The following is a 23,574-nucleotide window of genomic DNA, read 5'->3' as shown; positions in this document are numbered from 1 at the left end:
CTGGGAGCATCAGAGAAACAAAATCCAAACACTGAAATACTGGCATGACCCTAAGGATTCAGAAAATGTATCATTTACCCATATTATCTGATTTGGAGGGGATGATTTTCCGTCTTATATCAGACATGGCGTTTTTTCAAAGACATAAACAGTAGTGTACTATTACCCTTAGGGTTAATTTGTTGATATGTCGAGTTGAAAGTCTGAGGTAAATATATTTGAAATAATAATTATTGATACAGATCATTTTGAAAAAGTTGTTATACAGTGCAACACACTGACATGAGCAGGACAGAAACTCAAGTACTGCTTGTGGACCAATGGAGACATTGAACCAGTCTATGGAGGGCTGCAAGTCACCATCTTGGTCCAGTCTAGACCACCCATGCTCAACTGGGGAAGGAACTTCAGGGTTGTTCTCGAGGCATCTTCTCCAGATAGCACCTTGATAGTTAGCTCTGAGACCGTGCTTCCTGAGAGAATCCGAGCATGGAGTTAACTGCCAGGATTCTACGCCTTTCTTTGCACAAAAAAGGTGCATACTTCATTTAATTGATGTTGGTGATTCTGGACTTGGAGCTGTACATTTGACATGTGAACTCCTTTAAGGCTGCATACAACTCAGGTGTCATTGCCCAGTCTGCCCCAACCTTCTGAAAGGTCTCACAGAAGTTCTCATTCTTCTGAAAAAGTTTTAGGGCTGACACTTTACCATGGCCTGCAAATGCACTTACAGTATCGCAGCCTGTGTATACGTGTATTTTCTTGCCTGAGAACAAGGCATTCAATTTTTTAATGTAAATTCCAAGAAAGTGGGCACCTGATATAAATGATATGTGGTGGATATGTATTAAGGACCTTTTTAACTATCTAAAAATGCTGAGAATGCTGAATAACAACTTTTTCAAAATGATCTGTATCAATAATTATTATTTCAAATATATTTACCTCAGACTTTCAACTCGACATATCAACAAATTAACCTTAAGGGTAATAGTACACTACTGTTTATGTCTTTGAAAAAACGCCATGTCTGATATAAGACGGAAAATCATCCCCTCCAAATCAGATAATATGGGTAAATGATACATTTTCTGAATCCTTAGGGTCATGCCAGTATTTCAGTGTTTGGATTTTGTTTCTCTGATGCTCCCAGGTGCCACAGGATTAAAAGACAAAAGATGGCAGGGAAATGGCAGGAAAATGTGTGTGATTAAAGGTTTGAAGAGCTCCAGGGTTGGCTGTACTTATCCAAAATGTTCACAAAAGGATTTAAATGAAAGCTCAGAGTCTCCCCTTTAAAATGATACCAAACATAACAAAATAAAATATTTCAGTGTTCTGCTTGATTTATAGGCATTATTTCTTCAACCTTGGTTTACATTATGTGTCATAACTCAAAACAGCTACTCTTGTCAGATGGCCATCATACATCATTGAAAAGCTGAGATTCCAGGCTTTCAGAAAAGGTATGGTAGCCTTTGCCACCTTTTCGGTAACGGTTTCCATAATTTGAGGCCCTGGCTCACGGTCTAAATTCCCTGACTTTCCATGTTTGAAATAGACTCTCCAAAATTCTATGATATTCTAGAAATTCCATGACCAGTGGGAACTCTGATAATAGATTATAGTATTACAGTTATTTTTTCAGTTACAGGCTTTTTATTAAAATGTACATGTCTGATGCATTGGCAAATGCAAATAAACACATAAAAATCTCCTTCAGAAAAGGAATTGGTCATTATGGTCACTGTCAGTCTATAAATATTGCACTTTTTGCCAACAAGCACTATTGTATATGCTGCACCATGAACAAGGCAACAGCCACAATTATGATAATAATAAAGTTTGGCTTTAAATGTGTGAGACCCAACAGGGCATATGACATGTATTGTGCAATAATAGTATTTTTTTTTACTCAATCATAAAGTAAATGATGGAATAACAATACAAAACAAATCAATTAATGTTAGCCAACACCTGGTCGTTTGACACCCTGAAAACAATCCTTTGTTCAAACAAATCCATGGCTGTCAAAAGTGCTTGTTGCTTTTTTTAATTGGGCAACTCTTAAGGTTTCAAACAACTCATCATAATGCACCATGTAATTTTCCTGATGCTAAAATACAATACGTTCCATTCAGAAACTGACACAGTTTATTTCATGTCTTCTGTTCTCCTAACAGAGTAGACCCTGGACACCAGCCCAAGCAAAGTTAAGTTTACAAAAGCCAACAATCATCCTTCCTTATTTCCTTCAACTAATTCTGTTACATACATGCTTCTGTGTCCAAGTTGGATGGAGGGGAATACGAGCAGTCCTTTGGGCCCATACTCGGAGAGCAGGACTGAGGATGAAGAAGGTCTGTGATAGCTTGGTGGAGAACATTTCTAGATGATGGATAGTCATTGGAATAGGAGAAGTGAGGAGACTCCGATGAAGTGTGCAAAGGGGGCAGGCTAGTTTCATGCTGCTGTTGTTGTGTATCTCTGGCAATAGGGGTAGGAATGCGAGATGGACTATTTTCTGGCCGGTTGTCCGTACGTGGCCGGATTCGTGGTCTCAGCTTCATTTTATAAACGGAGGGCATCCACTCAGTCTTCTTCTGCCCCCTCTTGGCCCGCAAAGCTGAGGCATTCTCCATGTCACCATTGGTAAGGGAGTGGGATGGGGAAGGGATGTCATCTGAGAGTGGTGCATTGAAGCACATGGATGAGCTCTCACAGGAGTTCTGTAACAAGGAATCATCACTGAGTGGTGGAACAGGCAAGGGGCAAGTTAGAAGTGAAAGATCATTATTTGAGTTGTGGTCCAAATCATAAGGCATGTCTGCAGTGAATTCCTCTCGAGAGACATCTGCTTCCACATCCCTATGGTTAAATGTGTCTGGCTGTCCATTCAACAAAATCTCATTTGGCCTGTTGTACAGACCAGAGGACCCATTCTGTGGTCTAGATACAAGTGCTGGGTGTGACTGCTGCTGGGAGTGATTCAAACCCACCTCACAATCTTCCATTAAACTGGAAATTGCAGGCAATCTCTTTAGACCTCTGTCACAGTCACTCCATTGTCTGCTGACAGATTGCATTTCCGAGGTCTGGTTCTGAGAAAAGGTGGTTGGATCATTCAGGATACACGGCTGTTGTTTAGTCTTTTTCACCTCTTTAAGGTCTGGAAATAGTCCAAACGGTTTCCCCCCAACATTTATCGAAGAAATGGAGGAACAAGAGGAGGAGTAGGCTGAATCTGTCACATTCAAATCCCCTGTGGTTGGTGTAGGAAGCACACACAGGGTAAAGTGCTGCTCTTTTAACTGTTGGGAAATTGGAAGCATGTCCTTCCTGGCCAGTTGTTGGTGAGTGTTGGCCAGATACTCTGCCTCAAAGCTGCGATACATGTCTTCTTCCTTCTGGGGATCTAAACTGGGTAAATTTTGTAAACTGAAACCCTGCCCTGATGGCTCATCTTGGGTTTCAGTCCGAAAAGAGGGCCTTGGGTTAGATCTACTTCTCTGGGTGCGTGAAGATGTACGAGAGTTTTGGGAACGTGGGGATCTTGGAGGATGATTGTGGTGATGGGAAGAGCGATAAGAGGGCTGTGGAGAATGTCGTCCCGGCTGTGACACAGGGGGCAGCAGTTTACCCTTGCCATTAGATTGTGTCTGTGATGGAGGACGAGGTGTCACCAACCCTTTCTTTGCAGGGCTTCCACTCCTATTACAGGAAGCTCCTTTAACTGGGGAAGTGGAGGCAGTAGTGGAGATCTGTCTCCAGGAGTTACCTCTACCACACATAGAAGTCGTTTGCTTAGCATGCAAATCCTCCACACAGTTTGAAAAGTAGGGCTGGGTGTTTTGCTGTTGGGAGGAGGCACCTGGGCTTCTGTCACTAGTGCAACTACGGGAGGACAACATCTTATCTTGACAAGGAGAGTGAGTGGTCTGGAGATGACATGGACTCTCAGGCAACTGAGAATGATTCTGTTCAGAAGGTGTGGTTTGATGGCCGTCTGAGTACACATGAAGTGGACTGTGTCGACGGGGAGATTGGGATTTCCGTGTGGGGCGGTCTCGAGAAATGTTTCTTGTACGTGCCTGAGGAGGTTGCGGAATAGCAAACTCATCCTGTCCACCAACCCTTTCAACCACATGCCGTCCCTCCTTGCGATTGACAAGCAAAAGCATTTCTTCTCCACCTGCACGCTGTAGACTGCCTTTGGAAGACGTTGTTGATGAGTCACTGCCACCAGATAACCTGCGTGTCACTGGCACTAATGATTCTTTATTCCTGAAAGACAACAAAAGAAAAAAGAAAGAGGAATGTGATTTACAGTAATCACACAAAATGCAACACTGTTCCAACACTGAAAATTCAGGCGCAATCCGGTGTAGGTTGCTTATTAATTTCGGATGCCTGCCAGTTGTCGTTTTTCCGGTATTCCCGTTTTTCTGTCCCATTGAAATGAATGGGGAATTATTTTTATTTATTTTTTCTTAAATGAATGGCGGAATGTTCAGGCATTGACATGACTGCCCCCTAGTGAGCAAGCCCACTCTTGCAGCTCCTCCTCGGAGATGCACATTTCTAGTTTATTTTATAGCCCCCCATGGATGAAATTCCACAAAACATACTCCCAGAGGATATTAGGTCAATCATACACATGAAATTTGATTGATTAAAGCAATATACAGATGGTACGGGTTGAGAATGCACGTTTCCTTGCCTTGAAGCGTTTATTTTTGTACCATTTCATTCCATTTATTTTTGTACCAACTTTCAGTCTCCATCAGATTCGGAGATGCACAAAGACGCTTAAAGACGGTAGGCCTACAGAGGCATAACACAATATTGTAACAGCTTCATGAAGAGCAATTAGCATAGTTGTCTTGTGCGATCATTCCCCCTCCCCCATACACTCTACACTCCATAGTCAGTTCACTTAGGCTACAGACATCACCTATGCAGCATTGAGGACGACTGCCCCCCCTCTCTCTCTCGAGCAGCATAGCCGTGCTCTTTTCCTTCTACGCCCCCCTGACGTAGGGGAATTTCCCTCCTTCGTAATTCATTCATTCAATTCACTCTGCTCTCTGCTACCTACAGTAGGCCGAGATTCGGTACTGCCCGGCCCCCTTAGTTCTGGCCATGGCAGTTGTGCAGTCGGGCCAACATGTAGGCTATCGCTGTCAGTTTACTTCAACTTGAACAGACCCAGCTCCAAGCTTGTTAAAGCTGTGGGAAACAAAAACCAGTCTAACGATTTAATCTTGCCATTCAAATGAATGAAATCTCAAAATGATAACAAGACTACAAGAGGGGAAAGACCTTCGGAAATAGGATATAAACCTGCTTAAACATCGGGATGGTGCCATGTGCAAATGTTCAAACTTGCATCTTTTAGTAGGCTAGGCCTACTGTATTATTTGTTTGATTTGTGAGGCAGAGCAGTAGGCTGGCTGTTTTGGCAACTCGTGTAAGAATGCGCAATCATGTTTGATCGCATATGCGCGTTTCAGAATGTTCGAATTCGGCTGTGTGCATGTAGTTGTGTGAGAAAATGTGTGTGTGAATGCTGAACCACGAATTCACATAGAAGTTAACTTAAAATTTAGAAAATAATAGAGCTATTTTCAGCAGACATTGCAAACATACAAAATTCGCAAAACTGAGAAAATCTTTCTTTTTTTTAATATATATTTTTTGGAGCGATTTATGCCTTTTATAGATAGTTATAGTGGAGACTGACAGGAAGCGAATGGGAGAGAGAGAGCGGTGATGGGATCCGGAAAAGATCACAGGGTGGGAATCGAACCCGTGTCGCTGTCATGCGGTGCAGGTGCCCCAGCCAGTTGCGCCACAGCTGGGGCTTTTCACATCATAGCCTATTGCTCTCTCTCTCCCTCCCTCCAAGGTACAAGATGCTTCTCTCATCCAAGGTATAAGTGAATGAAAATTGTTTTAGAAAGTAGCCGCGGTAGCCTGTAATAAATCCTGGCTACTATGTTATTTAAACCAGATTAGGTTAGGCTTCGTCTTTGTTCCAGGTCTGTGATCATTTTCGGCTGTGCGATACATTTTCAACATAGGCTAATGTATTAAATGAATATAAGTGAATTTGGGGAGTGAATTAGAACTAGCCACCCATTCATTTTAGAGCTTAGATTCTCTGCCCAAACCCGAACTGCGGGCCGCTGTTACGGATCTCGATGGGATCCTGTTAAACAATTAGTACTTCATCACGAGCAGGCAGTTTTACCTAATTTACTGCAGATGTGACTCCAATTCTAGAAATGGTAACGTTAACTACACTAACTTTGCGTTGAGCCAATTGAACCTACTTCTGTGCAATGAAGATGTACCCTTAATTTGTGTCCATGACAAATAAAACGATATAGGCATAAAACATTACATCAATTAATCTTAAGGTTGCCTATCGAGTCTTTCAGGTTGAACTGAAGGCTATTTCCTTCTGATAGGCCTACTGAAGGCTATTTTCTAAAACCATTTTCATTCTTTTCAACAATGGTTTATTGAAACATCTTTTTATTAATTTTGCCAGTCATCACCTTCATTTTAATGATTAAATGAGATTAATGGAGACGACTATATTGACAGATATGCGGTCTTGAAACTTTCTGCCACTTGGGCCATAGCCTCGAAAAAAGTCGGCTTGACAGCCTACAGGATCTCTGTGGGATTGCCGCGGCAAACGTTCATTCTCAACACATGGCCACTGTAATATTACATTTTACTTTTTTACCATGGGGGTGCAAATCACAAATGACTGGTTATGAATTAAGTTGATGCGGGCTCTTGAGACCAACATACCATAAACATTTTGTCATTCTCTGTGCCATGGTTCAGGTAGTTATTTAGGAAAAACTGCATTTTTGGGGTTTTCGTGGGGGTCTGTGTTATGGTGTCCCAGGAATCGTTTACCAAAAATTCAGGTAGATGACGGGAAAAAAGAAGAAGAAGAAAGAAAAAAAACTTTGACAATCACTATATGGCGGCGGTCATAATAATGTTATCAGGAATCACTATCACTATCAAATAAGGGTTGACATGGCCCCTTACAAAAACATACAAAAAAATGTAGTCCTAAACCCTACTGTATGGTTCGTGAGAACCGCCCTACCCTCCTTTTGGGTTGGTTCCATGTCATTCTTGTGGGGCTACATGCCCTTCAAGTTTCATGCACCCCATTCTTTCAGTGTCCCAGGAATCCCTGACAGAATTACTGAAATTACTGGGGGAAAAAAACTAAATCTATATGACCGCCGCTTTGCTGAGCGGCAGTCATAATAACTGAACAAAAACACTTAAGGATACCATTTCAATACAATTAACATAGGAGACCATAGTTACCTGTGACAATTCTGTGATAATTCTTTTGCATCACCACACAGTACATAGCCCATGTGATTAGGGAGAGGAGTGAAAGTAGCCCAAGAAAAAAATGTCTATACAAAAACTTTTATTCCATAGAAAGTGTAGCTGACCTCTTCTACCCCCACAAGTCTGCAGCAAGAACCAGATTGGCAGCAGTATGTAATATCTTGATTATTTAATTGCACAACATGGATTATAACAATCTCATTGGAAATATTAGCTTGTCATGGAAGGAAGGAGCAATATGGGTTTTTTTGGCAAGACCAATAATGTCGCCGCTGACAATTGTGATAAAGCAAGTAGATGTCCACACACTGGAGACTCCAAACCGACAAGGTTTATTTTAAACAACACGCAACGTTTCGACCCACCAGGGTCTTCTTCAGGTCCTGAAGGGCCTGAAGTTGCCTGAAGAAGACCCTTGTGGGTCGAAACGTTGCGTGTTATTTCAAATAAACCTTGTCGGTTTGGGGTCTCCAGTGTGCGACATCTACTTTCTTTATCACTGTTACATTTGATGTGTCCTGCGCCTGGCCCCAGTGAGATGGGATGTGCATGCACCTACTTGACCTAAAGCCGCTGACAATTGTGATATAACTTTTGGAGCACACAATGGCCATTGAGAATTTGTTCTAACCTTTCGTAATGTTTTGAACTGCAAAGATGGTCTTCCTTAAAGCTGCCGTCGGCAAGCCTTCAAAATTCCGAGTCTAAAGTCGGAAAATTCAAACTGATACAACTTTCAGGTCCCTCCCCCAACCTCTCCAAGCTCCAAACTGCCCCCCAAACCCCTCCCCCCCTGTAGACAAGGTTGTTTATGTGAGCAGCAGAGTAGCAGCAGTTGGATAGCAGCGTGCACAAGCTGTGACTGACAGGTAGCGATTCCTCCCCCCTATACGTGATTGCTTAAACAAAATAGGGAGCGCTCAATTTTTGCGAGCACGATTACAGGCTTTAGAGGGAGCTAGAGAATTCTGAATTTTTCCTAAACAGCCTATTTTTAATATTCTACCTCCAGAATCTCATGACAGTTCAAGCTAATATGACTTAAAAAATGCTGCCACGGCAGCTTTAACTGCATTGCAAGAAAATGAATGTGCAAGCAAACATGGACACACCTGAAAGGCTTGAAGTGTCGAGGTTCTGAATGGTCCCGGTTTGGCCGTGACAAGAGTGTGGGTGTACAGCCTGTACTGAATTCCCTCTCTGTAAAAATGGTCGGACGGTGGGAGCGGCCCTGTCGACAAGGAGATGAGGAGGTTCCAGAGGGATCCAAGGGTTGTCGCTCAGAAGTCCTAGAGGCAATACTTTCATTACGCCAGTGAGGCCCAGGGCTAGTGGAGCGTGAAGAGTGGGCACTAGAGGACTTGCTGTGGGAACCCTGACCACTAGCTTTAGCTTGCTGATAGCGGTGAGCTGCAAAAAAAAAAAGATTCAGTAAAGAGATGAGAAAAAACTCAAATGATTGGACAATCAATAACAATCAAATACAGAAAAAAGGAAAGCAGACCCTATTATTTTACCAACAAAGTAAGGCCATGCACATCAAAATTATGTTCTGTTTAACATCTTAGCTATATATATATATATATATATATATATACACATAATATTTTCTTTGGTCACAGTTTACACACAAACTACAATGCTATATTGACTATAGAGCTGATGAGACAGAAAATGAGATGGTGAAAACAGTAAAGTCCAACGAAAAAAAATAGAATTCCATTGTTTTCAATGGAGCATCGCCCACTGGAAACGTCTGCCGTGCAGCAGCCGCACAGAGATAGAAAACTATTCTAAAATCCTGCGCGGCAGGCCCAGACCGCCAAACACCGCTGAACACCGCTTCTGGTGGGCGTTGGACTTAAGAGGTACAAGAAAGCAATCAAGCAATTACATTGTCAGGCATATGTGGCGTCTAGGCAGGGTTGGGTTAGATTACTTTGAAATAGAATCCATTACTGACTACAGATTACTTTGCATTTTTTGTAATCAGTAACGTAATCAATAGGATTACCCAAAACATGTGACATAATCTGATTACTCTGGGATTACTTTTTGCACAACTTGCACAACATACACATTCTTATTTTCCACAGTCTTTAATAAAGATGCGTTCAGTACTTGGCAATATAGCTGTCCTGACTGGAACGGGTCTAGAAAATTGATTCTGTTCAGTATCGTATCGCAATATTTTGTGCAAACAATCATAGCGATACAGTAGCTCAAAGTATCGCAATACTTAATTATAGAATTTAATAATCTATTTTACTTTTATTTCAGTAAAATATGTTTTATACCTCCACCAAGGAGAGTGAGAGATTTTAGAGTGGTCCAGTCAGAGTTGAGACCTCAATCCACACAAAAGTGAAAGAGATGGCAAAGAATCGTTCCTGCCTCAAAACCTGGATTACTGCTAAAAAGGTGCAATCTACAGTAAAGTCATTGTGGAGACATGGAGATGCTTGGTAAGCAGGCATGGTCGTACGCACTGTGCAAGCCATCAGGCTACTCAACGAGAGAGTAGCCTGATGTACTCACACCAAAATGGCCTACCATAAGTTCCCAACACTGCACAGTATCCCATTAACTGCATCACAGTTGATTATCTATAATTTTCAGTAAAGTTTATAAACTCGGATCAAATTCAACTTGATGCAGAACAATATGCACGCACACATCTTTTGGTTCAGCTGGACAGAGAATAGGCATAGGCACACAGCAATTACAGAAGTAAAGGTAACTTTAGCCTTTATAGGACTGCATAAAGTTGTCCAAATTAATAAATTGTTATTAGGCAATGTTGTAAAGATGTTGCATGTGGATGTTGTTAGTACTATGGAGACAGGCCAGGATATGGACAAATGTTATCAACACTTCATTGTGTGCGTGCAGGGGTGGAGAGTGGAGGTTCTGAAGATGGGTGTGTGTACCATAGCACTAATTCCTTCAGGCGCAATAAGAACAATTTTGAGAGCAATAATGGCAAATAAAGATGTTTCCATTGATTATTTAAAAAGGGTATGAATAATTTTGGACACAGCAATTTTCATAGAAATGACATTAAAAATCCTTTCTGTGATTCCATGTTTTTACCACATTGTCTTACAATCTGTTGGCATGTGGCAGTGTAATTTTCAGTCAGAACAAACATATTGGTCAAGATAAAATCAACATTAAATCAACATTTGCCAGGGGTATGAATAATTGTGTTCCTAACTGTAGCCTATATGAAGATCAAATAAATATTTGCATTCAAACCACAAGGTGGTCTAAAGCCTACCTTACATTGCCAGACTTTGCAAAGATTTGGAAAAGATTTTTGAAAAACTACAGTCTCAGACCCTCTCACATCTAAAGACAATTCATTGAGTTTTTAGTCACAGGCCAGTCTCAGATTAGGATTTTGCAAAGACTGTGGGTCACTATTTACAAGACTGCTGCTAGATTCCCTCAAATTATTTCCATCGTGCAATAGGCTACACGTCATCATTCACAGGAAATCACATGATAGTCTACTCATATCAAAGTATTTTTTTCGCGTTTCTGCCGTTATATATAATACCTCCATGGTTTCTGCAGCATTGTTTGATGTGTGACATCACTAACAGATAGCCTATAGAGTTGTTCTGTCACGTAGAACAGCCGACTAATAAATTATAAGAAATGAAATAACAAATAATCATAAAGGCTACAGCTGTCGCCTATTTTGCCCCTTCCTGTTTCATGTTCGCGCAAGGTTACTATTGGTTTTTAATGTTCACGTCACTATTTGCATGAGCCACGACTGAAAAGACTTCCGATAATATCAAACATGTTTGATATTGTCGTAACGGCAAAACTAGAAAAAGACTGCCTCCGACGGACTTAAAACCGCTAAAATTGGCACCTTACACTAAACGATTTAGATGACGTGAGCGCGCTGCGATTTCAGTACAACTCCCAAGATTTCCGGATTTTGGAAATTTAGTCGCCGACTGTTAAAACAGACCAAAATCGTGCAATGTAAGCCAGCCTTTAGATGGATACTGTCATTGTGAGTGGTTGTGGGTTTGGCTATAATGAGGCGTGCAATTCTACACTCAAGAGAGATGATATCGATACACTGCAAAAGTCTAACCAAGTGTTATCAATGTTATAGTAAGATCAAATCTATTTGGTATTGTTTTTAGTATGAAGAGATTTACCTATTGACATTTTTACTTAATCTAATACTGATTTATTTTCAGGAATCTTATCTAGACACATTTGCTCAACGCCCTGTCAGCTAAATTTGCCTTTTTAGGAAAAGTTTACTTAACGCACTGGCAGACAAATTTGCTTGTTTTCAGGATGAGATGTTTTAAAATATGTCAAACTCTTTTGAAATTAAGTCAAATGATTTTACAAGAAAGCGGTAGATTAATAACACTTTGTTAGACTTTATTAGTTGAGCAGTTACAGTGTGGGCAGTGTGTCAGTATTGGGTTAAGGGCAGATTAAAATGCCCTTATAATGTCTTTTGACACTGCAGTGAGCCCTGGCAGGATCAATCTATGCTGGTTGAGAGTGAGGGATAGCTGTTAATCATCATTAAGGCAGAGAGAGTGGTATGTCAACATCCAGTAGTGACATTATATAAAAACTAGTGTGGTGCCCGTGCAAACAACGCTGATGCAGGTAGATCATGTTAGATTGGTGATGATGTAGAATCAGGCCCGTGCAGTTAGTAGAGCGTTTTACTCTCTTTGCAAAGTAAAAAAAGTGAAGGGGAAAGGCGTTTGAGTTGCAGCTACAACGATATCGCTCCTCATGTCGTTATCGTTACAGTTTATGTGTGAACGTTGTCATTCATATTAACAAGAGCGATATTTGTTTATAGTTATCGTTATTGTTCTTGGTGTGAACGGGCCTTAATACCTTGGGGTAAATGTTCATATCACCACAAATCAGTGAGGCCGGTAACTGGAGCATTCTAGTGGGGCCTTGCCTTTTTTTTAAAAAAAAAAGTATGATATACTGTAGAATGTCCATCAGAACTGCAGTTTTGTCTGAATTGCCTGAAATGTAACATTTATATTGATGTCCTAATTAATGACTCAAAAAAAGCAAGTGGATGTCATTACTTTGCGCGTGATATTACTGATCATGCGAATATTCTGCAGTGCTCATAATCTAGCAGCGGTGTAACACTGCCTGTGCTTTTGCCTAATTACATTAGCTTTCTCTTACATTTATTATGTTGCACTCAAACACTTTTTCCATGCATAAAGTTAGTTAGTAGTTGAAAATATCCACGAATCATGTAAATCTATGATATGAATTCTAGAACTGATACTGCTGACGGCAGTTACAGCACCAGACATCTGCACTAAGTATATGATTACCTGATGAGGCGGTGGCTACATGGTTATAGTTGACAGTCACGGCTAGGGGGAAAATACATAAACATAAGTCATGATAGTGCTCACCAAAAGCAGTGCAGCGGCAAGGATCATGTTTATCCAGGTAGTGCTCTAATGTGTCCCAGCCTCCCCCCACACGAACCATCACATGAGAACGCAGGACCTAATGGAGGAGAATAAAGAGGGAAAATTAGATATCTCAGCAAGAAATATACATTCCTTTGCATATTTATCAGTGAATTAACACATTCCTTTTCATTTTTATTGGCAAACAAAACCGAAACTGAGACTTCTGACAGCTCTACCGAGATGATACTACACAAGGCAAGGCAGTTGCCACCCACCCATTGCATACAACTGGGTAAGCAAACCAAGTCTTGGAAAACAAAATCAGCATCTATTCAGCAGATGGAAGCATGAAGTGCTCTAAAATCTCCTGGTCAAAGGCTGCATCATCTCTGGATTTGATAAAACACAGTGGGCCAACACCAGCAGGTGACATGACAGCCCGAATCGTCATTGACAGTGGAAATATCAAAATGGACTTCAAGCAACTTGGATTCTGTGCCACACTCCTTGGGACCTTGGTTGGACCCTGATATTCAAATGAAATGCAAATATTGTTTTTATGTGAAAAGAGGAGTTGAGCAACTGTATGGGCCTGGTTCCCCCATTACAATGGATACATGCACTTATCTTAAGGTTGCTAGTTTGGCTTTTCCCGACTGTTTCCCGAACATGCCCGTAGTATGAACTGCTCTATGCTCTTAAGCGAAACTGTCACCGAAATATCCTCTAATTTGTGTCATTTAATCTTCGGTTCTACACATGAATTCACTTAAATACAAAAACAGAAAAACTTGCTTCCGCGAAATCTGTGCCTTTTAGCGTCCCTAACAGAAAATCAGCTATAAAATTGCTTTAATAATGAATAAATGTGTAATTTAAAAACTCTTAATGTTACTGCAGATCCCATCATCAATATAAGATCAAGTAAAATCCAAAAAAATACTACTTAAAATAATTAAAATCACATTTTATATGCTAAAGGTAAGGATTTTGGCCTGTCCCACGCTGGTTGTTATTTTTCAACATAACTTCTCATGTACGTATAAGATGTAAAGATACTATTTTCACAGTTTTATATTGTTTCAAGTGTAATCTCATTGTTAAGCAATAGTTTTGACATAAATATATATAATTTCTTAGAAATATAAGTCATTTATCATTGTCAAATCATTGTCCCTTATTTCATATCAGTCCTGTTACTATCACCAAAACCCCCCAATAAAATAATAGTCCAAACCAGAAAGGACATAATTTAAAGGAAGTGACATACTTTCAGGGGAGGTGGATTCCACAGTTTAAAAAGGGAATATTTATCTCTTCTTAAATGTCCCATTTTTCATGTTTTATCAGTAGAGGAAGAGCGGGGCAACATACAACATCAGTCCTGTTACCATTATTTAAAGTATAAATATAAACAATTATTTATCAATCCTGATATTACCAATATCTAGAGGTAATAAGAGTGGTAAGTTGGATAATTATATTTTAAGTTGTAATTTCCCTGGATGTCCTGTTGCTGACCTCAGTACTTGCATTGATTTGATTTAGTTTTTTAAATAATAAAAATACAAAAAGTGTACTATAATGTATCTCATGTTTTGACATGTACATGTATCTTACCACAGCAAGCTGACAGCTCGACAGCCTTTCATGTATGTGTAGGCCTCTGTCCTGAATCTTGCAATATAAACCATGGTGACCTTTCTGTGCTCCATATCTACAGTATGACACAAGCTGGTCTGACCTGACTTGACCCGAGTTTGCACATTAGCCTGTGTGTGCGCTCATGATGAGTCTCAGTGAGGGGTTAGGTGCCTTGCTCAAGGGCACTTCAGCCGTGGACTGGTCGGGGATCGAACCGGCAACCCTCCGGTCACAAGCCTGAAACCCTAACCAGTAGGCCTCGGCTGCCCCAATTTTGCTGAATTTGCTAGGATCTCAAAATCAGATTATTAACATAGAGACATGATAGCATTGGATTATGAAAGTGTGGGTAAATCGAGCTATATGAAATATTTTTTTTGCTGTCACTTGATCTGATGCTGTGACTATCTGATTTGTAATCCAGAAGGATGTACTTGGTATCAATTGATAGCGCTGTGTCTCCTCTTTCATCTGACATGCGTGCCATATCTATGCAATCATGGGTTCGTAAATAATTCAAACGAGAGTAATGGGTACGCAGGTGAACGTAAAGCAGTATAGGCCTAAATATGATGTACTTTGATTTAATTTCATGATTGTTTTTATTTGCATACTTGATCGTACAGACCAGTGGGCAGTCTTGTTGGAAAGCCTCACTTCTGCCGTTTCGAGCAATAGTCAAAGTGTAAGCAGATTTCTACAAAGTAATGTTAATCAGTTCAAATGATTTAATGTGGAATAAGTGGTTGCATAAATATTCACCCCCTTAAAGTGACTGACCTAATTCAACGGCGGTCGAGCCAATTGGTGCTAATAGCCTCTCAATTCGTCAAATTGAGATTGCCTCAGTGCAGTGAATGTGTACAGTACAGTAGTATAAACACACTTGTGTCTAGAAGGTCCAGTCACTGGTTAATCAATATTCCGGGCTACAATTCCAACATGACGACAAAATAACAATTTAAGCAACTACGAGAAAATGTTGTTGAAAAGTCAGGGGATGTACACAAAAAAATGTGTCACTGAGCAGTCTGTGAAGTAGAGTTCAACCGATTTATCGGTGGGCCGATATTAGCTATTTCTATTTATAACGGCATAGTAGCCTACTCTGTTTTGTCCTAAAATGGACTATCCTAAAGAGACTGTAACTCTTCCCATAATTCATGACGGGTTTGATGGGTTCAGTTTTGTGAATCAACATGTATTGAAATCAGCCAATAGCAGGTTGGATGGGTGCATAGTACTAACAGTTGCCAGCAGCTCAGATAATTAATTTATTAATGACAGACATTGGCTTTTGCCGTTCTTCTGTAGCCACCCCTCCTCTCAGCACTGCACCAGGGAGGGTAGAAGTGGAGCTTTGGAAGAACTGAACCAGTACATGGTGCACACAGGCAAAATATCACACTAGTGTAAAATGTTTTGATGATTATCATGTCTGACCACAACGATAAAGACTGCATCTGTATCCAGTTTGTTTGTATAAATTGATTCCACAAACACAGACTTGCAGTGGCTACTCAAAACAACATAACAAATTATGTGCAATGAACTGACACTTAGAATCGCCCTGGCTACTTTGGACTGTCTTTGGACTTTGATTATTTATTTTCTTATGATATATTCCTTTTTTCTCAGAATACATTTGCTTCCCTTCAAGGTTGGATTTTACCTCATTGTTTTCATTGTGAGATTACAACAAATCACCAAACAATGAGTGTATATTTTGTCAACATCACCATGGGTGCCAATCATTTTGGAGTATGCTGTACTACTGTAGGTATTTTTTAATCCAATCATCCCAGAAAACCCCAAACCCCCAACCCAAGAGACACTTGTATGAACACTCCAGAGCAACTATAATTAGTATACTGTAATGTCTGGACAACTGGAGTTTACAATAGAAAATACAACTTACCCTAATGAAGATCAAAGCACTGGAATCACCAACTTTATATTTCCCCTCTGAAACTTTGCTCATGGGGAATTGGGCAGGACAAGAACACTGACCCAAAATCTCACGGACCTGCAGCACACAAAGGAAAGCTGTAGTAGTAATGATATAAAAATGTACCTTACATAAACCTAACACAATTTTAGTAGAAGTAAATCATAAATCCGACAATGTTAAAATCATCCCTTCAATCAACGCTGTGGCAATGTTAAAAAATGTGAAACATGAAAGAACAGAATGCTTCAGACATGCTACTGGGGTTCTCTTTCTGCTGTATATATAGCAGAAAGTTAAATCAAAAAAAAAAAAAAAAATTGATCAGTAACTTGCCAGCTATTCAGCCCAGCAAAACATACTAATGTGTGAAGAATTCAAATAAAAATAAAAAATAAATATAAAATAAAAAATACTTGATTCACAAAATCCATCAATAAACAGGGCAATGCAGACACATAGAATGAGGAGACAGTAAGAAAATGCATTTAGGCTACAACACGCTATTCTGTGAATTCAGTGTTTCCCATACAGTATAAGCATTTTGCTGGGTGTCCGCATAAACTTCACATGATCAGTAATATCACAGTGAGGTAAAGACACTTCAGACACAGGCACTAACAGGCACAACAGGAAAATATTTTTGAGTCATCCACTAAGTGCATCAAATCCTCACCTAAAGCCTCTTATTACTCAGGACATCAGCTACCTTTCAGGTGATTTAGACAGGCACATAAAATGAAGCACCAACAACGTAGTTAGCGTACCCGGGGTTTATTAATACTGTTAAGAAGACCAACTGAAGACCAACTGCCCCCCTACCAGCTCCTCTCGAAGGAAAGTCCATATAAGGAGATTAAGTCACGTGAGATCTTGACTTTCCTTCTGTAATAATTTCCTTCTGTGTCTATTGAAATAAACTCTGGGTTTGATAACTATGTTGTTGGTACTACATACAGTATTATGTGTAGGGTCCCTGAGCAAGCTTTGGAAATTAAAGTAGGTTACACGTTATTGGATGTGTCTTTAGGCTACTGGATAGGAGTTAATATAGGAATAGCCTCCCCTGAGCTAATAAAAAAATTATATTATAATCACCCTGTTTGATCATTTGCTAGTTTAACATTTTCAGGGTGCAGCAAATTCAGAGACAATATATTTAAGCTCACAATATTCAGACTGGTCCAAAACGTTAATGGCCCAATGGGAATCCTCCCGAAGCTCCCAATTAGCCACTCCGCGCCGGCTGCCTTCACTGAATATATACATACTATGGTGCATTACTCAGCCATAAAGTGAGTTAAGAGGTTATGACGCCAAGGTTCACGCATGGTTGTATTTCGTAAGGATCAAAGGGTTTTTTGTACCTTTATAATAATGTTCCCAAAATCATGTCAGTGGTTCATCAACTCACAACAGGGTGAACGGCACTTCTGCATTCACATCGCGGCCCTCTATCAGCTATAACCGCACTATGTAGCCTAAGTTTACCAGATCGGGTAACGGTTCTGTAGTACGATGGAATGAGACATAAGAAAATACAAATTTCACTCGCTTCAATGTCGCAATACATCATACTTTCGTAACATACTTCATTCATTTATCTTATTTATTTATACATACTTTACATACATACGTTATTTGCTGGAACAACAAATTACCGGACATCTTAGCCACTTTTAAACATGATGCTAGCAGGCGAGATGCTAATGGTCTAATCCGATTTAATGATTTATGCTAGGCTGAAGCTAAAAGTTGTATTGCCAGACTCACAGAATGGATGAACGGGAAAAAGGTAAATATCAATTGTTTTGCTCAAGGGGAGGTGGAAAATTAGCTTATTTCCAAAAATGGCAGAATATCCCTTTAAAACACTTCAGATTTAACACTATTAAATGTCAAAGTGACCTTAGAGCTGCCCACAGTGGTTACCCCTTCCGAACATTCGCCCACTTTCTTGAGTTTTACAGGGTCTCGGCCAATTGCACGTGTTTCTATTGCCAAGACAGCCCAATAGAGATGATCTTCGAGAACTTGTACAGGACTGAAATAAGTAGCCTCGGGTGCAGCCCTGAAAACTCCTGCAGTGGTGTGACATGTAAACGAGACTTGAGCAAAGCATTTGTGGAAGACAACAAGCACATTTTTTTAACCCAGGAAAGCATACAGCTAAATTAATTATAGGTTAAGACCACTGTGCCCTTTATTATTTATGAGAAATTATGAAAAAGAAACCCTTCCAAAACAAGAAACTCAGAAAGTGGTATCAAGACCCACTTTTCACTATACAGGACACTGAATAAAAATTTATGTTATGAAAGTGTTCAAATTACTGTCAATTTCTGAAGTCTCTCTACGTTGAACTTAAGACCACCCCCCCCCCCCCAACAAAAAAAGAGATTGTGATTAATCTTATATTTATGTATAATTCAAATAATAACAAAATGTACACAAACAGATGAAGTCAAACAAAAGCACAGCTTCTGATTGACTTTTTGCATTGGTTGCACTGGTGCGCCTAACTTTTTTTATTTAGGTGGACCAGCACAAAATGTAGGTGCACCCAAATGTGTCATTGCACTGCCTTTAACCACAATTTCAGCCAGGTCACCTTTTCATCGTTCTCATATTCCGTGTCTGAGCTGTTGTCAGAGCATGGACCGGGAATGACGGTATTGACTTGACACCATCAGTAATATTGCCAGCTCTTGCTCACAAAGGATAAGGTTGATCCAACTCTAGCTTGTTGTTTGTTTGCAGTATCAAGTTTTTACGAGCAGCCTTCATTGTTAGGATATAGAAACTCTAAGCGATGTCACATGGTTTCTGAGCTAAACATTTTTTTGTCACATACAGCGAACATCACTGTAAAAAAAATGCTGTCTCTGTAGACAGCCTAAGCTCAAAAATTGTAACAAAACAGCCTGGTGCGCAGTCTGGACCATGAAACACAGTTTTCCAGCCATTAATCAATGAGATTTACATTCAATAGAGTTTCAGTTGCAGCGAAGGAGGGATAAGCTATAACTCTCTGTTTTGTTTTAACATCAACGGAAGTGACATTACCTAACATCGGTTAGAGCACCTTTAACATAATAATAATAATAATAATAATAATAATAATAACAACAAGCTACATTTCATTTCATAATTGTAGTGTTTGCTCATTTGTCATAGTTCTGCCAAGTCACTTGTGTAATTTCACAATAGGCATACACCAATGATGGGAATACATAAGGTTGGCCAACTATTTTTTATGGACTGTGTGCAGATGGCTGAGTGATTTTTGCCTTTTTGTTATTTGTGTTTTGGACGTACCATTTAAATATAAAATAATACATATCATGTATCATATCATCATATGATTATATGATGTCATCATGAGGTCATTTTATGAGTTAGCCTAGGCTACTATTACTCGTACTTGATGGGCGCATTTACTTCTAGGCCTATTAGTAATTAGGTTATTATTAAAAATGAAACAATTGATTGCTCGACCAATAGGCTACTCACCAGCTCGTCCAAGTTGCGCATATCACACAGCACTCTCTTCTGATGCCACTGATCCAACAAAGGTGGGTGTGGGTCTTCAACACTGTCCTTTCGACTCACAGTTTTCCTAGGTGGACTCTGCTCCCTTAAATTCTCTTGACTCTGCTCCCTTAAATTCTCTTGGTCCCGAATCTCCTCTTCTATCTCCTCTTCGAGCTGAATCAGCATAGGGGCTAGCATTCCAAATTTGGCACCGCGGCGCGCAACTTCCAGTAAACATAACACAAAATTCTTTTCGTTACACCTCTCAACCAAATCATTGGTTTCAAACATGAGCACGTCTTTGATCCCCAGTTCTTGACGACACCATCCGATGAAGTTTGACACGTTGTCCCGGGCCAAGAATGAGCCTGGTATGACGTTACGACACTGGAAAACCACATCTTTCTTTGGCATCCGTAGTGCCGTCTTTGGAAAGGACGATACAAAATCTAGCGCTGCACGGTTTACGTTGTTGGCATGACGGCAGAGAGCACAACCAGTCTCCAAGCTCTCCATAAATGTTTCTGCAGATATGTCCAAGTCGTACAGCATGTTCAGCCACTCAGCTAGATCTTCCTTCATGGCATACAGATATTCCTCACTTGATTTAAATGGGCGTATACTTTTCGAGGCAGCAGACTGAATACTGCTCTGATCGGCCATGATGTCAGCGAAATAAGGTTATTTTTCCACTGTAAATCAAGAACCTATTATATCACACAGTGTCTTTGAATAAACGTATGATGGCCATGACTAATCCAGAAAGCTAACACATGGTTCACAGCTGAGATAATTCAGCCTCGAAGTACGGGGATAATAGGCTATATTCCACTGGTTAGAGAAATACTTCGAGTAGCCTAATATAACGACTGTCCCATTCTCACCTGATAAAATCGATGAAAATCTAGCGGTCCATGTCAAAGCGTTATCCACATAGTTTAAACTGAATGAGCCGAGCATCCTCGCATATCGGTAGACAGATCCAAACAGGCCTCCCCTGTATCAAGGTCATTTCGACTGTCACCGAAGACGTTCACAATTAGGTTACAGCGGTCCATTATAGCAACGCTTTGAACAGATACTGGCTGTCGACAACGACCTCCTGTCTTTTAAATAAACGGCATTTCGTTGTCTGCGCTGAACAAGGATCCGCCTGGCTTACTGTATGGCTGGCAGGCATATCTCATTATGAGAGGATAAGCGCAAGGAGTCGAGGAGAGAAAAGTTAACCCTGTACGGTCTTCGGTGAACAGTGACGCACATGCCCAGATAACCTCTACTTAATCTGAACCCACCCTAATGCGTGCCTGATGCGGCGGCGAGTAGCCTAAATAACGGGCTAAACATATTTTTCTGCCGTATCCATATCATCCAGGTCTACCATCAGGTAAGGGTAAGCCTAGTGTTCGCTTACGGCTTGCTTAGATCCGAGGGATGTGCACAATTTCACCACTGACATAGGCAGCTTTCAATTGGATGAAGCCACAGGTCAATGTTATTTGCGCAGATAACTCACTGTCAACTGACAGGCTTGCATTCTGGGTGTGTTGAGTCTCCTAACTTCCATGCGTTCATGCGCATGGGAAAAACATTTTCCCCAGTAACTTAATGAGGGGAATAAGAGGTGGGAAACTGGGGGGGGGGATTGCTACCTGAGTTGCCCAGTTGGAAGCACGTCGTTCAGTCGTCGTTGTAGCCTAGTTCATTTGTAGCCCATGTGGACTTTCATGTTCAAGAATTTTAATGTGAATTTGCCATTTTCGTTTCTTGAAAATGGCATATCCTTCTTTAACAAGTGTCGTATATCTTTAAGCAAATACAGTTGTTTAAGATTAGTGAGTTTGTTGTGGCATCCATGTTTTTCACAAACTCCAACGGGGCAGCCCATGGCTCCAAACTGGAAAGAAATCTTCCGTGGAGATTCTCTGGGAATATAGGGAGGGTCGGCGGAGATACTGGGTAGCTTAAAATGGACCAGTATTGAATACACTGCATTGCCAAAAGTATTGGGTCACTTGCCTTGACTCATATGAACTTACTGTAAGTGACATCCCATTCTAAATCCATGGGGTTTAATATGACATCGGTCCACCCTTTGCAGCTATAACAGAGTGTGTTTATGGGATTTTTTGACCATTCTTCCAGAAACGTATTTGTGAGGTTACTGATGTTGGACGAGGAGACTGTCTCTGTCTCCGCTCTTGTTCAAAGGTGTTCTATTGGGTTGAGGTCAAGACTCTGTATAGGTCAGTCAAGTTCATCCACACCAAACTCTCATCCATGTTTTTGTGGACCTTAGTTTGTGCACTGGTGCACAGTCATGTTGGAACAGGAAGTGACCATCCCCAAACTGTTCCTTTCACTGGAACTAACGGGCCAAGCCGAGTTTGGGGATGAAATTACATGTGCGCTTGTGAATGATTGGGGTCACCAACATTTTGTGACATCAAAATAGGGTCACCTGCCAAAAAAGGTTGGGAAGCCCTGCCATAGACAGTAAAAGAAATGGGCGAATATTGTTTTCAATGGGAGGGCACTGACACAAATTGAACGTTTTTCAGTTCGCCTCCAACCACACTTTGCAGACTCGAACTTAACTTTGTGTCAGCCATCGAACTGAATCTTGTAACCTGCTGTAACTCATCTGATATATGGGTCACACAGAACTTCGCCATGGGACGTTACTCCCGGTAAACTACACCTGCACGTTGATTTCTTGGATCTTGTAAGTATAATCTGACCGATTCTGTTATTATTTTTAGTTTTTGTGTGAATTACTCTATGTTGCAAATGGCAATTGGGTCATTCTGATGAAATCACCCTATTTCGGCAAAATTTGGCAAGTGACCCTCTCTGAAAAAATGTGCAGCTTTTTGTAACCTATGCATAAATCTTAAGTATATCTGTATAGCTAATTGTTGCAAAAAACTACAGCCCTTTGAAACTCATTTTAAGCATTGTGGTGAACAGATCTTTTTGTTTGATGAACTTGCAACATTATTGGCTCTTTTGGCATTTCACACACAGTAGGCTAGTAAAACTATGTGAATAGAGCCACATTTTCCTGTTGAATTAGCCCTCTGGAGTCTAAATCTCCCCCTGGGGATTTGAAAAACTGTTCCAAACACACATCTCAATCTTTGCTAGTTTTTAGAAACATATAAGTGACACCATTAGAAACCTTTAATCAACTAGTTTCCAAATATATATGTTTTAAAACAGAATGTACCAATGGCACTTTGTAAAAACAATAAAAGAAAATCCTAGGATTTCAGTCCTCTCACCTGCAGCAGGCCCATTCAAAAAGCCCATTCAACTTAATTTGTATTTGAAAGAGACACTCACTAAGTGACCCATTTAGTCTGACTTTTTTCCAATTTGTAGTAAAACTACATAACATTTTTAAATGTTCTTTTTACTTTATGGAGCCAACACCGTTGTTTTCCAGGTTCAAGCTTCAAAAGTCTTAGCTCGATATATTTACAGTGTGTTTTTTTACCTTTGAAAATAATTGTTTAAATAGATGTGTTTACACTGAATTATAATAAAAAGTGATTTCATTACATCCACTTTACTCTCATATAATTATTGTGGAGGACC

The 23,574-nt window shown here is 40.3% G+C and overlaps 1 protein-coding gene across 1 annotated transcript; it reads right to left on the bottom strand.

The window, feature by feature from the left end:
* Nucleotides 1-1,547: 1,547 nt before the first annotated feature.
* On the bottom strand, nt 1,548-21,560 carry gas2l1 (growth arrest-specific 2 like 1). The gene is made up of 5 exons (XM_062543747.1): nt 19,954-21,560; nt 16,411-16,518; nt 12,846-12,942; nt 8,511-8,808; nt 1,548-4,287 (listed from the first exon to the last, which is right to left on the bottom strand). Exons 1-5 carry the CDS (start codon nt 20,635-20,637, stop codon nt 2,271-2,273), a joined length of 3,204 nt encoding a protein of 1,067 aa, XP_062399731.1. The 5' UTR covers nt 20,638-21,560; the 3' UTR covers nt 1,548-2,270.
* Nucleotides 21,561-23,574: the final 2,014 nt, after the last annotated feature.

The sequence above is a fragment of the Sardina pilchardus genome, chromosome 8 (genome assembly GCF_963854185.1).
Source record: "Sardina pilchardus chromosome 8, fSarPil1.1, whole genome shotgun sequence".
Taxonomy (NCBI): Eukaryota; Metazoa; Chordata; class Actinopteri; order Clupeiformes; family Clupeidae; genus Sardina; species Sardina pilchardus.
This window is presented reverse-complemented; position numbering and strand designations above follow the sequence as displayed.

Excerpts from the sequence above, each read along its gene's own strand:
- gas2l1 (XM_062543747.1), bottom strand. The coding sequence starts at position 20,637 with ATGGCCGATCAGAGCAGTATTCAGTCTGCTGCCTCGAAAAGTATACGC. Across the intron at positions 12,943-16,410 it reads GTGCTTTGATCTTCATTAGG|GTCCTGCGTTCTCATGTGAT; the intron begins GTAAGTTGTATT and ends CTCCTCCATTAG. Across the intron at positions 4,288-8,510 it reads CGACACTTCAAGCCTTTCAG|GAATAAAGAATCATTAGTGC; the intron begins GTGTGTCCATGT and ends GTTGTCTTTCAG.